The sequence below is a fragment of the Glycine max genome, chromosome 4 (assembly GCF_000004515.6).
Source record: "Glycine max cultivar Williams 82 chromosome 4, Glycine_max_v4.0, whole genome shotgun sequence".
NCBI classification, from domain to species: Eukaryota; Viridiplantae; Streptophyta; class Magnoliopsida; order Fabales; family Fabaceae; genus Glycine; species Glycine max.
Window position 1 is genome coordinate 39,254,408 of NC_016091.4, and position 15,126 is coordinate 39,269,533.

General features: G+C 33.3%; 2 protein-coding genes across 2 annotated transcripts; one reads left to right on the forward strand and one right to left on the reverse strand.

Moving 5' to 3' along the window:
* Window positions 1-426: 426 nt before the first annotated feature.
* Window positions 427-5,454, forward strand: LOC100790921 (S-adenosylmethionine mitochondrial carrier protein). Its single transcript, XM_003522946.5, has 9 exons — window positions 427-598; window positions 1,430-1,545; window positions 1,690-1,747; window positions 2,153-2,302; window positions 2,836-3,046; window positions 3,340-3,385; window positions 4,360-4,480; window positions 4,569-4,641; window positions 4,935-5,454. Exons 1-9 carry the CDS (start codon window positions 529-531, stop codon window positions 5,170-5,172), a joined length of 1,083 nt encoding a protein of 360 aa, XP_003522994.1. The 5' UTR covers window positions 427-528; the 3' UTR covers window positions 5,173-5,454.
* Window positions 5,455-7,596: 2,142 nt separating this feature from the next.
* On the reverse strand, window positions 7,597-14,493 carry LOC100796899 (uncharacterized). The gene is made up of 11 exons (XM_006578484.4): window positions 14,270-14,493; window positions 12,831-12,916; window positions 12,026-12,411; window positions 11,447-11,602; window positions 11,194-11,349; window positions 10,941-11,096; window positions 10,685-10,843; window positions 10,361-10,484; window positions 8,705-8,938; window positions 8,475-8,599; window positions 7,597-8,231 (listed from the first exon to the last, which is right to left on the reverse strand). The coding sequence occupies exons 1-11, from the start codon at window positions 14,297-14,299 to the stop codon at window positions 7,978-7,980; spliced, it is 1,866 nt and encodes a 621-aa protein (XP_006578547.1). The 5' UTR covers window positions 14,300-14,493; the 3' UTR covers window positions 7,597-7,977.
* Between the last annotated feature and the right edge of the window lie 633 nt (window positions 14,494-15,126).

Genomic DNA, 15,126 nt, shown 5'->3' on the forward strand with positions numbered 1-15,126 from the left:
CAAATAAATAAAAAATAAATTTTAAGACACAATTTTTCTTTTCGTTTTTGCCATCCTAACAAACAAGATTTTTTTTTTCATTTCCTATATATTTCTTCTCCTTTCCTCTCTCCTCCCTCCATTTCCACCATACCAAACATAGTGTGAAAGTTTACTTTAAAATAGAATTTCTGCATAATCACTTTTTGACTTTATAAGTATTTTTCTCTTGTAATTTAAATATCAATATATTTTTTAAAAATATTTTATTGCTCCTAATGCAAATATTTAACAAATGCTTCAGATACCAATGCAATTTTTTTTTCATTCAGCAAAAAAAGATACTAATATATATTTAATAATTCAAATATTAATAAGCATTGTATAAACTTTTCATTTTACGTGACGTTTTTTTTTAAATTGTAAAACAATTTCCTAGTATTCTTTTTCCTGCTTGGTTTCTTGCCCTCTAATATTCCTGAACCTTCTTTCTTTTCAAGAAACCTTTTTAAAACCCTAGAGGAGAGGTCGCAGTTAGTTACATGTTCAATGGCGGTTCAGAGCTCCACTTCCAGCGAATCGCAAGCTTCGGAGAACGTTATGCATCGCCATTTCTTTTGTAAGCCATTGATTGCATTAACAACTTCTTTCGTTTGCATGTTACGCATTGTTAGCTTTCATTTTTGTCAATAAAAATAAGTAAAGAGTTTCTTTAAACGAGCGAAGGATCGTATGAACCTTCTCTTTTATTTTCAGCATTTCAAATTTTCCAACGGAGGGTACAAAAATTAAGCTCCATTAGGATTAGGATAAATTCCTAATTTTTTTTTATGGCGAATAAATTCCTAATTCCTTGATGCTGAAGGCATATTCTTTGCTGTTTGTAGAAATTTGCAATTTTATCAATGTGATGTAATGTGCTTGATTTTCCCCCAGTCTCACGGGAAATTGAGAATTATAATAGAAATTTCTTGTATATGTTTGTTTGAGTCATGGCTTCTAGGTATTGACATAAGGTTTTTGGTTTAGTGTTGTTATTTTACAATTAATTTTTTCCACTGGAAAGTTGCTTTGTGTGAGTTTCAATATTATGGCCCATAATCTTGGCTTAATTGGTTCATGGAATGGATTGGCTAGGCTTAGCATTATGTCAAAACAATTGAATGCAGATTTTAAAATGCACACTAATATGATATGTCTAGACTGAGCTGCTCAATTGTGTTATGTATCATTATCTGGATTTTTGGTCGGCAGAGGCACAACCTATGAGAAAATTGAGCCTTTTCTTTGGACACAAATCTTATCTCTTTGCATTATACACCTTTTGTTTTGTCATATAACCCCCCTTTTCATTTTCTCATTCATCCCTCCCTAACAAAACTTTATTGTGGCAGAAAATTGTTCATTTGTTTTTAAATTTATGATTAGAACTAATTTGATATTGTTGAAGTATGGAGAGAGTTTCTGTGGGGAGCTGTTGCGGGTGCATTTGGGGAAGGAATGATGCATCCAGTGGATACTGTTAAAACTCGATTACAAAGTCAAGCTATTCTAAATGGAATTCAGGTATAATGGCAGCCTATAGATAAATTAGAAAGTACTGTTGACGTATGCACACATATTTAAAAAGTTACATGAAAGCTTCTGTTCATGTATGGCTCCATCATCTAAAGTTTTTCTCCTTCTCTGGAAACATCATTCATCCGTTAGAACCAGAAAAACATATTGCAGATGGTGCGATATGTGTGGCAGGTTGATGGATTAAAAGGTATGCTATTTTGATCATTTAATATTTTTGTCCCTGCTAAGGTTTTTTTAATGGTTTCTAATCATGAAATTTCCTCATGTTAAATGACATTTCATGCATGTTTAAGTTAATTTTTTTTTTCTTTCAGAAATTCATATAATCAAAACTTTTAAGAGAGTGCTTTTGGCTTGAAAGCCTATTTTGACTGCAAAATGATCATAGTCAAGCATGCATTTAGATAGATGAGTGGTAACTTCAGCATTTATTTTTTCTCTATTTAAACTTATTCATGATCTATGTAACATGACCTTGCCTAGTGGGATAAGGCTTTGTTGTTGTTGTAAACTTATTAACGAATTTTGTAACATACACTTTAGACTATAAACTTGGAGATTTGTCCCTTGTGATTGATTTAAAATTTTGTAGGCTTTTACAGGGGTGTAACACCTGGTATTATTGGATCTCTTGCTACTGGCGCAACATATTTTGGTGTCATAGAGTCCACAAAAAAGTGGATTGAGGATTCACATCCTAGCCTTAGGGGCCACTGGGCACATTTCATTGCTGGAGCTGTTGGTAAGCTGATTTGAACCATCTAATAGTAAATTAGTAATACTTTTGTATCTTCTGATCATCTGATTTTGAAAAGTTAAAACATTTTGTCTCTCACATTCTATTGTTGTATTTGTATTATTATTTCCTCAGTAAGTTACAAGATGCCTAAGTATTCCGTTTTGGACATCAATAATTGTTATTGCACATTCCTCATAATTACACAGGTAGCATTTGGCATAGCTTTTTTTGGCTTTTCTTCTCTTTAAAAGTAGAAGCTGCCCCAATTCACTTCTATGGAAGCTCATTTTTGTCTTTTCCTTTGTTAAAAAGTTACTTTTAGTTTTTAGAGCTTACTGGAATTGTGTTTGGCCAAGTTTTTCTTTTTTAAGAAGAGAAGTTCAGAATAAGTTAGGTGCACTACCATAATTCTGTTCCTGCTCTACTATAATTTCTGTTCTTGCTAAATTTGAAGGTTTTGTGAGCATGACATCTAGAACCATTTGAGTGTCAAACAAAGGGCTCAAAAAGTACCTTATTTTTCTCTCTATTTTCAGGTGATACTCTAGGTTCTTTTGTGTATGTTCCATGTGAAGTGATGAAGCAACGCATGCAGATTCAAGGCACAATTGCATCTTGGAGTTCCGTTGTAGTGAATGATGGCATCGCAATCAAGCCTGGCACACAAATATATGGTTATTATACAGGGATGTTACATGCAGGCTGTTCAATATGGAAAGCACAGGGCTTAAAGGGTTTATATGCAGGGTACACACTAGAAATATGATCTTGTATCTTTTAATCCACAAATAAGAGAAGCCCTTTTTCTCATTATATTATCCTAGGCACCAATAGGGCATCCTTTTCATGATTTATTTCTCCTTTTTTGTATATGGCAATAAGTGTCATAAGGAAGTTTGAATTTTTGAACAGCAAGCTGTGAAATGAGTTTGCATCCATTTGTAATGGGCCAATTACTAAATTAATTCTAAACATATTTCTTTTTTAGGTCCCATAATTTCATGCACGATTTTAATTCCTTATATTTCTTGTTTCTGCAGATATTTGTCTACATTGGCAAGGGATGTTCCATTTGCTGGCCTAATGGTATTATATGTAACCCACATGATTTTACTACTTCCACTCTTCTATAATCTGTTATATATATTTTTTGTTTTTTGTTTAAGTATATTATACTATTTTGTTGAGTTCCTATTCATTTTTATGAAAAGTCCTTTGTCTTATGCGACCAAGTTATCTTCTGTTTTGTACTGCTAGCTAAACTTTGAAATAGGCTATGGAAATAATAAATTTCAAGTAAGGAATATTTTTATTATTGGACATAGAGGTTTGAAAGCATGGACACATTTTGTATATTCTGACATCAAGTATTGTCTTCATAGAGCTGATCCGGAAAGGTGGTCTGCTGTTCTTATCCATATTGAAACCCTTTTTTTGTTGATGCTCTTTCCTTTTTTGGGTCTGATTTATTACTTCATCTGCCACACCTGGTATTTGTTTCAGCAATAAATAGATAATTATGTTATTTTAAATCTCAAAGACATTGTACTTGAAAAACCAGAGAGATCTTTTCTAGCAATTGTTCTGAACTAAAAAAACACATTTTTCTTCCTGTTTTTACTTGGAATATAAAAGAAATAATAAAAGAGCGCTTTCATGAAATTTGTTTGAAATGATATAAGATTTAAATTCATATGGTCTTTGATATATCATTATTTTTAAAGTCTTCTGCTTGTGATAGTATTAGTGAACCATTTCATTTCAAATGAATATTGTTCAATTCTATAATGGAAGTGTTATCCAAAAACACTACATAGTGCATATAGTCTCCCAGATTTATAATATTGTGCTTTTAGATATTTGTTTATCTCTTAAATGGGTTAAAGGAACTGCTGCATTTTTACTGTCTATTGGAGTGAACACACGTAATTATAGATGGGTGTGTTAGTGATCACCTTGGCCTTGATTTCTGAAAAATAAGGTCATAGCTCCTAACCATTATTATCTCTTTTCGTGCATTTGAATACTGTTTATATGCTATTGTTGTTTTCTTTCTATAGGTTGTGTTCTATGAAGCTTTGAAAGATGCTAAAGATTATGTAGAGCAAAGATGGATATCTAGCCCAAATTGGCATGTTAATAATTCAGTTGAGGGCCTGGTTTTAGGAGGATTAGCTGGTGGTATGTCCAGTGCTCTGCCTTAAATGATAAGTGCTGCAGTGTTCTTTGTCTTCCATAAAACTCAGTATTGTTCACTATAATTGAACAGGTCTCAGTGCATATCTCACCACTCCTTTGGATGTTGTTAAAACTAGACTGCAAGTGCAGGGTTCAACTTTGAGGTATCAATTCCTTTAGTAAATATTCTAACTGGTTATGGCATGCACAATGTGTTCCTGCAACCGGGATACTGGATATTTTTTATTGATAGTCTGTGAACTTATCGGCTTGGAGTTTGATTTTCTAGTATAGTGGGCATCTACAGAATAACTTGTGATATACCTAGTCTCAATTTTTCTTTTCATAGTCACAAACAGGGTTATTTTGTGACAGTGGAGTGAGTTGAGTGGTCATGTTTCTGATGAACTTGGACTAAGCTAAATTGATGGTAATTTTCTGTCTAACATTTTCTTAGGTATAATGGCTGGTTAGATGCAATTCACAATATATGGGCTACAGAAGGCATGAAGGGGATGTTTAGAGGTAGCGTCCCCAGGATTACATGGTACATTCCAGCTTCAGCGCTTACATTCATGGCTGTGGAATTTCTCAGAGATCATTTTTATGAAAGAGTGCCCAATGATAATTTGGAAGATGTTGGTAGATTATCAGTAGACCATAAATCTGCAGGAGGTTTAAAAGTTTCTCATTAAAGCACACATTACTTCCCATCCAGATTTTTACGAAGATGGGGAGGTTGCATCATATCAAAATTTTTGGCCATGCTCGATTTAGTTAGATAGTTAGATCCCCATTGTTGTGAACATATGCTAATGCATAGAAATCTTTCAAAAAAATGTAATTGTAAACTTGTTCAAAATTTGTCTTGGCCAATTTCTGATCATTCAGTTTGGCTCATCTCTATCAGACCAGTAAGGAGCCACTGATAAAAACTTGAGTCGATAAGTGATGGTATTTGGACAGATTTACTTTTACAACTCTGTCTGTCTTTCCGTATTCCTGTGCTAGCAATTTTGTTCCTTAAGATGGTCCTTTGTTGCCAGGTTTTATACTTTGTTTGGATTTGTGTTAAGTGACATAACCTAAGATGGTCCCTTGTTGCCAGGTTTTAAATAGAAAATTGTTTTTTTTTAAATAAAAATAATTTAGACAAACATTAAAAAAACAAAATTACTTATTTTGTTAAAAGAAGTACTTTTATCAACAAATAAGTTTAAACAAACTTATCATTTTTCACTGTTGCATAAAAATATAAGCATGAAAATCTCACAAAATTTGACTTAATAAACGAGTACCAATATATCACATTTTATTGTGTATATAGAGAAGTTGGCCTTACTAACCTAGTAACCTCAATTTCTTGCCTCAATTTTTTTCAATGTTAAGAAGTAAGGACCTTTAACAACCCATTTTATTTTTTAATTTCTTCTTATTACTAATCCTTTAATTAATTTCTAAATTTCATTAGTATTTTAATTATGTAGTCATTTTTATATGAAAAAATTCGAATGTGGTAAAAAATAAACTCAGTTGTTATTTATCTAAAGTACAAAAAAGGAAAAATTAAACTTTCATAAATTAGATACATAGAAATATAGGAGATATAAGGTGGACTAGATGCTAAGAGAAGAGGAAAAAGATTATGGATTTATCTCTTCTACTAAAAAAAAAATTAACATTTGTCGATTTAAAAAAAATACATAGAAATAAAAATTATTGGAATTTCCTTGACATTTATTTTTATAATGTCTTGGTTGTGACATGCCAAATATCTTTTTGGTGACCCCTTTCTGAGGTACATACGAACAAATCCAATTAGTCACTTAGATTCCTTAAAATTTTAAGGAGTTAACAAATAAGAACAAATCCAATTAGTAACTTAGGTTCCTTAAAATTAATTCCATCATCAAGGGTACTCATCTTTCCATTCACTGAAGTGTTTAAGGGTTTAATATGAGGCACACTCGAATTTCTCATATACCAGTGTCTTGCCATATAGACTAGAAGAGTAACCCAATCTCTACCATTTATCTAATATGTCCTCGAGAATCATAATTCCTTTTCTATGGTTGTGATGGTGCCAAGGAGAAACATATTCAGGTCAATATTCAAAGGGATAATAAGCATTTATCAATTTCTTCTTTCTTTTTGGTATAAAGGAGGACAAAGCCCTAAGAAACCTGCCTACACAAACGAGATGATGGTATGGACAACATGTCCTGAATAAGTAAATAGCCACAGAATCTAGGGCCCTGTCCGGTGTGATTCAACCTATAAGCTATGCATGAGCTCTATCTAGAGAGCATCAGCCAGAGTTAGTCTCTCTGTAAATATGTCTAATCTGTACAGAACCATGTGAATGGCCAAAGTTCTTATCCTGTTCACAATTCTGCCACTAACACTGTAGCAGAAACAAAATTCCTCATGAAACAGCCAGACCAAGTGCCATAGGAATCTCTGAACAAGCCGCCTTTCCGCCATTCTCATGCATAGACCCATCGACATTACACTTTTAAAAGCACCCTTTAAAGCATATAGTCATATGGATGAGAAGATAGATAATATATATACAGAATTATTAACAATTTATAAAACAACAAATGTCCCAATTCACAAATTACATTTATATTTCAGCTTCAAGTTTATGGTTAAGCAAATAAGTTTTATTCATTCCAACGAGAGATGATTTCCAAAATTCATGACTATCAGAAATGTAAAAATTCCAACCCCACCATACGCCCCCTTAAGAAAAAAAAAATAAATACAATCTTAAATATCAATCACTACTTATTTAAGTGAACGACACTGGCAATATAAGTACCACAAAAGTCTACACAATTCTCCACCTAATTTTCTCAACCCTTGCACTCCAATATAGTAGTACCATTTAAAAATTCGCCTAAAAAGTACAATGTACTTTTGGAACAGTGAACTTTTTTCAACAATATTTTATGAGTTAACTTGAAGGATAGAAAAATAAATAATTAATGCTAAATTGTTTTGTCGGGTCATATTAAGTGACACGATTCACCAATTCCCAGTTTTTGGGTTAAATTAACCCCTCATGGACAAGTGCGGAAGAAAGAGCAAGTGGGAAAAAAAACAAGAACCCAAAATATGCAAATGCACATTCTATTCTTCCATTGATATATTCATAGGCCATGTGCAAACTCCTGGTCAGAATGAGTTCAGAAACTGTACAAGCAAGCTAACTATAGTAGTATACCAATGCCTGATGATATTTTAACTAAGTTCAGAAACTGAACAAACAAGCTAGCTACGATTTCTGACTGTAGCAGTATACCAAATCCTGATGATATTTTAACTGAGTTCAGAAACTGAACATACAAGCTAACTATAATTTTTTACTACACCAGTATACCAATACCATGATGATGTTTTAATTGAATTCGTTAAGTCTCTTCAGAATTTGAGGTTGCCCACTACACTATATGCAAGGTCTCACAAATCATGTGCTGGTTTTCTGCAGCAAATTTTCATTTAGACATTTTGGTAAATTCTTCAAAGCCTGGAGGAACGTCCAGTTTGTTATAATCCTCCATCAAAGAGGCACTCTTAGGTTTACAATTTCGAACGACATCAGCTCTCTCCACCACATCCTTTCCTCCAATCATATCGATGTCCATATCAACTGGCTCCATGTCAGGCACTCTTTCAATAGCTTTATCAATTTTCTTTTGGCGAAACATTCCCCACAGGAAATGTCCAGCATTTACTGCAGCTATAGCACCTGTGCAAACTAGTTGATGTCATCTTCGCCAAGACAAAATGCAATAATAAATGCTGATTGAGCCATGCAGGCAAATACGACAAGCAAATTCAGCAAACCACAATTTTCAAAAGAAAATTTTAATATTTTGAACCTGCTCTCTCTAATCTGAATTTTGGTATCAAATATTCATGGAAATGAATTGTAGATTAGGGTGTTAAGGAAGTGGCAGAGCAGAGCTAATGCAAAAAACAGTTTACGTACCCTTTGAGTCCATGTCAAGTTGATTTGAGGTAAATACCAGCAACTCTACTCCATTAATATAACTTCTCAGCATTGATTTCTCAGCATTCAAAAACTTCAATATGCTATCCAGGTTCTTTCTGGACCTACATTCAATTCAGAACATGTAGTATTAGTAGCATAAACAACAAATACTGCCCTGGCCGGCACAAAAAAAAAATGGATCATCAAAATAAGAAGTAAAAGCTGACCTCTCAGTAAGTTCTGATGGAAAGAAATACAATGCAATATCCTGAAGCCTAGGAGAATTATCCTGGAATATGTCAGTCAAGGCATTCAACACAGGAAGTGACTCCAGTTGAAGGACTGATGGCATTTCTGTTGAAAATTTGTATGCTTTCTTGTTAACAATGCATGGTGGTTGGGCCTCAAGCCCATCATAAAATTCACTAGATACAGCAGTCTGAAGAATTTGGAATTGACCCCTAGAAAATGGTCAACATGTTAGATTTCAAATTAATAAAACTGTACCCTTCACCCAACTAAATGCAAAGCATAATCATTTGCAAGTGTCATATAATACTTGCAATACATTCCTCAAATGATTGGCACTTGCACCATTGCACGTGGTACCCATAACAACCTCTATTTTCAGATAATGCTTTGGCAATCAAAGATTGGATTCAATAGACCAAAAAATAAAAGAAATAAGGATCTAGCCTATGATCTATTACAATGAGTTGTTTTTGGGCAGCCAGAAAGATCCAATTTGATAATAACAAATTCAGCTTCAAGAAAGGGAAGAGGTAGTAAGTAAATGTTCAATAATTTAGCAGCAGCCAAGAGGACAGTGATCTGCATAAGTGCGCCATGGAGTCGAAGGGATTTGTTAGGATAATGTCTGGACAACTATCATCACCCCACACAAGAACCACGCTTTTATAATTATAAGCAGCAATAGGTTGATTTGTAATAATAACAACAATTAAAAAATAGCCTCATCACTAGGTGAGATTAGTTACATGGATTGCACAATGCCATTTGCTCAGTTAAAAACCAAGTTTTTAAGGATATTATTCATCATGAGATCCCTTTTAATAATTTCCTAAATGTCCTTGGTCCCTTTCTATCTCTTGTCACAAGGTTAAAAATCATGCAATATCCTCTCCTCATTGGTGTCTGCAGTAACCTTCTATGCAAGTGTCTAAATCACCTGAATAGATTTTCAATCATCTCTCTCTCAATAACTAATATCTCGTGTGTCATTTTTAGGCATGGCAACAGGTCAAAAGCATTTAGAATTGTTACAAAATTATAATGTGTGATTATTCCTATAGGGACCTAATGACATTAAACCTAATTCTATAGGTCCCAATACTTTGAGTTTTCATACAAATTCCTATGGTTTAACAATTGTTAATAGAATGTCATTTACACGGAGGAACTTAAAAAATATTAGAAGTCTAGGGACTTGATCACAAACTTTACAAGCTCACCACCATTTATTTAGTAAAAATAAGAATCCAAGTTTTGCAATTGTGATGGCTTGTAATTATATTTATACCCCAAGATGCCAGTATTTGTCACAAGGAATTGATATTAGCCACTATAAAGGGAGGGAGCAAAATTTTTTTCCCCAAACATAAATATTCAAAGTTAGAGAAGAGATCACAAAAATACACTGCGCATATGTAAATGTATATAGTTTTTATGCACCCATTGACAGTCATTTCTGATATTGCTCGAAAGATGTCATTGTAATTAGTAAATAGTAAACTATAAAATTGAAAGGAAATTTGAGACTTTAATTCTCGCTAGTTACTACAGATTGGATTTTAATATGCAAATGACAGGAAGAGCAATTTAAGGAAAAAAGTTATCAGTGACAAGGGAAGAGGGGTACATACCTCCAAGCAGGAAATGAAGAGGGTAAAAATTTACAATGAAGGTTTAAGTTTTCCTGAACACTCCGAAGATCACTTTTTTCAATATTAGATTTGTTACATTCAGCATCAGCACGGCGGATATCACCTAAAGAAGAGAGAGCAAAAATAAAAGGAATAAAATAAGAGATGATAGGTTCAAAACCCACACAAGTGACTAATATCATGATACATACTAATATACATGCCCGCATTTGCACACAGAGACTTGAGTAAATGCAACTAACAATAGAAAAAAGCATCTGACATAATACAAAGAATTAAATCAATACCAGAAAAGTATCCTACCTGAATCGACAATAGGGGAAGATTTTCCTGCTGATAAAGCTTCAAATGGTGCCCCTTTTGTAGGATTTTCTTTCTGAGCATCATGGGTTTGAACTTTTTTACCAGGTATCACTCCATCCAAGGGTAGCTGATTTTCTCCTATACACTCCTTTGGCGGTCCTACAAGATCCATAGTCTCATAAGAAGAAATCACAAACATACCTCATGGTAAACTTGCACAGCAAAGAATTAAATCATAACAAGAAAAGTATCCTACCTGAACCAACAATATGGGAAGATTTTCCTGCTGATAAAGCTTCAAAAGGCCCTTTTGTAGGATTTTCTTTCTGAGCATCACCGGTTTGGACTTTTTTACCAGGTATCACTCCACTCAAGGGTAGCTGATTTTCTCCTATACACTCCTTTGGCGGTCCTACAAGATCCATAGTCTCATAAGAAGAAATCACAAACATACCTCATGGTAAACTTGCACAGCAAAGAATTAAATCATAACAAGAAAAGTATCCTACCTGAACCAACAATATGGGAAGATTTTCCTGCTGATAAAGCTTCAAAAGGCCCTTTTGTAGGATTTTCTTTCTGAGCATCACCGGTTTGGACTTTTTTACCAGGTATCACTCCACTCAAGGGTAGCTGATTTTCTCCTATACACTCCTTTGGCGGTCCTACAAGATCCATAGTCTCATAAGAAGAAATCACAAACATACCTCATGGTAAACTTGCACAGCAAAGAATTAAATCATAACAAGAAAAGTATCCTACCTGAACCGACAATATGGGAGGATTTTCCTGCTGATAAAGCTTCAAAAGGCCCTTTAGTAGGATTTTCTTTCTGAGCATCACCGGTTTGGACTTTTTTACCAGGTATCACTCCACCCAAGGGTAGCTGATTTTCTCCTATACACTCCTTTGGCGGTCCTACAAGATCCATACTCATAAAAAGAAATCACAAACATACCTCATGGTAAACTTGCACAGCAAAGGCTTTAAACATTCTTTCTAAACCAGTCACACTGTGGTTCTACACAGTCTGTCAGTGGATGAAAATTAAATCTAGCTCACTAAATGTATAATAAAATTTTCAGAAAAATCCAGTCAAGTTATTAACTTCAAGAAACTGAATCCGAGCAGTGACTCTAAGAAACTGACTTAACAGGTATCAGGAAGCACAATATTTTAATTCCACTAAATCAAATTAAAACCCAGGCAAGTTCAGCCTCCACTTAAAATTTTGTGCTTTTAAGAATAAGAACATGTAACATAAATGTTAAGAGGAATTCGTGTTCTTTCTGAAAGAACAGAAAAATAGGGATGGCAATAAAGAAGGAGAGAAACTCTCACCTTTTGATAATGAGCAAGAAGCATGTTGATTAGTCATTGACTTCTTGTGTACTTCATCATTTCTTGAAAGCTTCCCAAGTACTTTAGGAGGTGATATGCAAGGATATGGTTTTGGAGTCTGTGAGGGAATCTTTGAAACAACATTTTTGGACCCAACAGAAGTTTTCCGGGTTGTTGCCAAGGGAAAATTGCCAGAATAAAGTCTAAGGACTTCATCCTCGGGAAGGAACTTCACTTTCCCTGTTTTGACAGGCTGTCGCATTTTAGAAGCCCTCAAGCCAATACCCTGATTCACTTCATGTGGTGAAGTCGAAACATCCTTGGATTTGCAAGGCTCACAAATCCAGTCTATAGGAACTATTAAGGTATTAAATCGCATGCAGTAACTGAAATGGGGTGGAAATAACATTGATTCAGAAACAAGGTTCTAATGCTGCACTTATACTACAAAGGCAAATATTGAAACCATAGGTTAAAAGTCAAAAGCAATAATTTGTCAAGTCATAGAAAATGTGTAAAATTATGTGGCCAAATTAAATTGTAAATGTTAAGTTTTTTTAATCTTTCTTTGATATTACTAATTATTCAAATAGTATTTTTGAGGTTTTTCAAGTTCTCAAGCTTCCTGACAAAAGTATGCAAATTCAAATAGATAGCAGATACATGTACCACTGGTCTATTTTTTAAGTATTAATAAGCTTTCTTAAAGGCAACAAAATGAGAAAGTAATTAGCTAGAAAAATCAAAGACATAGAAAGAAGGAATATAAGTAGAAAAAAGGGAATGGTGAATGGAAGATCATTACGAATGTTCACAGTTTATGTTGCATTTAGAACAAGTAACAATTGTTTCATCAAATCCACTAGCACCACATATATCACAAACTCCAGCCTGCAAGGAATAACAAACACATAAATAAATATCTACTACAAAGAACAGCGAAATTAAAAAAACAATGTTTTTAATAAAAAAATCTAGAAACCGCCCATTTTCATGTGGAATAAATAAGTAAAGCGTCTTGCAAACAAGTTAAATCAATGAAGGGAAAATATGCCTTGTACATTTCAGTTTCAGAAGAAGTTTACATTCTAAGATGCAAAACATAAGATAAACCTGTAAAATCAAATGTCAAACTTCAACAAAGACAAGGGGAAAAAAAAATTATTTAACCATCTCACAATAACAAAACCAGATATTTCCTCAAGAAAAGCATGCCATTGATTTGATTAACCTCAAGAAAAGTCTTACGCTGAAAAAATAAGTGACTTGCAGAGATGTATGGTAATGCAAATGCTAATTGGGTTAGCTCTGCTTGAGGTAGACATTCTATCTGAAGACACTGAATCCTCTTTGGAGGAAACTTGATATCCAAGAAAAGTAAGAAGAAAATTGTAATTCTCAAGTGAAGCAGGAAAGCTAAACATGAATGGAATCACAATTCACATTTCACAATATTAGAATATATTTTATTCTCCTATTTATTACTTGATAGCAATTAGGGATTTGGTCTTATTACTCATTATTAAATTGATTTTCTGTAATTAATACTGATTCTGTTTTGCTTATTATAAATGAAGTGTGCTCATCCAAGACTAGATAGACAACACATCACAGTAAACCCTTTCAACACACAACCACTGAGGTTCATATATGTGATAACCTAGCAACCTTGAGCAAAGCTTCAAAACTAGTATTCCAATTGATTGTCACTTAATAGGAAAAAATGAGTTTGAAGAAATTGCTATTGGTTTGTAAAATCAAGAAGCCCCATTACCCACAACAAGCTCAGTGCATATGTGATTCATAAGTACAGGCTTGGTAATTAATTAGCCTATTAGTTCCCAAATGAAGGAGCAATTTCAGCAAGTTATTTACTCATATAATTATGGCTGCAATCAATACTCACCAACTATACCCTAAAGTCAGCATAATCTCCGTTTTGGAGCGTGACATGAAAGCTTCTCATTATTACATTTATTTAACAAAGAATATTCTTCAAAATTTAGCAAGTAACTAGTGATATGAAATTTTGTAAGGGACTTAGTTTATTTGGTTGAGCAAATTCCCGCGAATAAAAAAAATGCTCTAAGAAAGAAGATAAACCCCAGTAGCAACTTCACTCACCATCAATATAAGTTCATAGTATCAGCGAAAAACCAAACAATAAAAAGAAAGAAAAAAATGATGAAAAACCAAAGAACAAGTAAAAATTACAATGAGCTTTTGTGTTGTTTTTTTGTTTACCTTGTCATTTTCCTTGGGTGGTGGCTGCATTGTGAAGGTTCGATGACGTGCGTTTTTCTGTGTCTTCGCTTTTTCCTAATATTTACACTTCAATTTTAACTTTGTCTTCTTCTCTTCTAGGTTATATATTTTCATCCATGATAAATGGAAGGGTTAAGTTGAAATGCTCAGAAAGAGAAATGCTCAGAAACATAATCTCATCGATTGGTTAATTCCCGAAGAGAAAGAGAAATGCTCAGAAACATAATCTTGATATATTTTTTTACATATTTTTTTATCAATTGAAATTTATGAAAAATAACAAAATTTTATGACATTGCATCATATTAATTATTCTCTTTGTTTTAGTTTTCAATAAATTTTAACTCATTAGAAAAAATATATTTAAAGAAATATGTTTGAGAGTCTAACACTTTTCTCTCCATAAATATAAATAGTATTATTATCTTCTCATTCTCCTCATTGGAAAAAAAAAGTATTTTTTTTCATGAAATTTTATTTTTATTTTGTAAAAAAAATCATTTTACTGAATTTGAAGGTATAATCATGGTATACTACCATTTTAGTCTCTAAAAATATAAAGTATTGTGACATTATTTTTTGAAAAAAATAAACTAAAATAAGTTTTATATTATCATTGTAGTCTTTAAATTTATCTATTTATTGTTCTGGGAAAGAGTGGAAACTGCAAAAGGAAGACAAAGCCACACGGGGTGGACCCCACCGTCCAAGAGTGATGAGAAAACTGTAATACTAATATTTTGATTTTTTTTTTCTTCAGAAAAATGAAAGCAATGTAGTAGTGTATGAGTATGTTAATGATGAAGGCCTTCTTCAACTCCAAATTGTTAACCCCA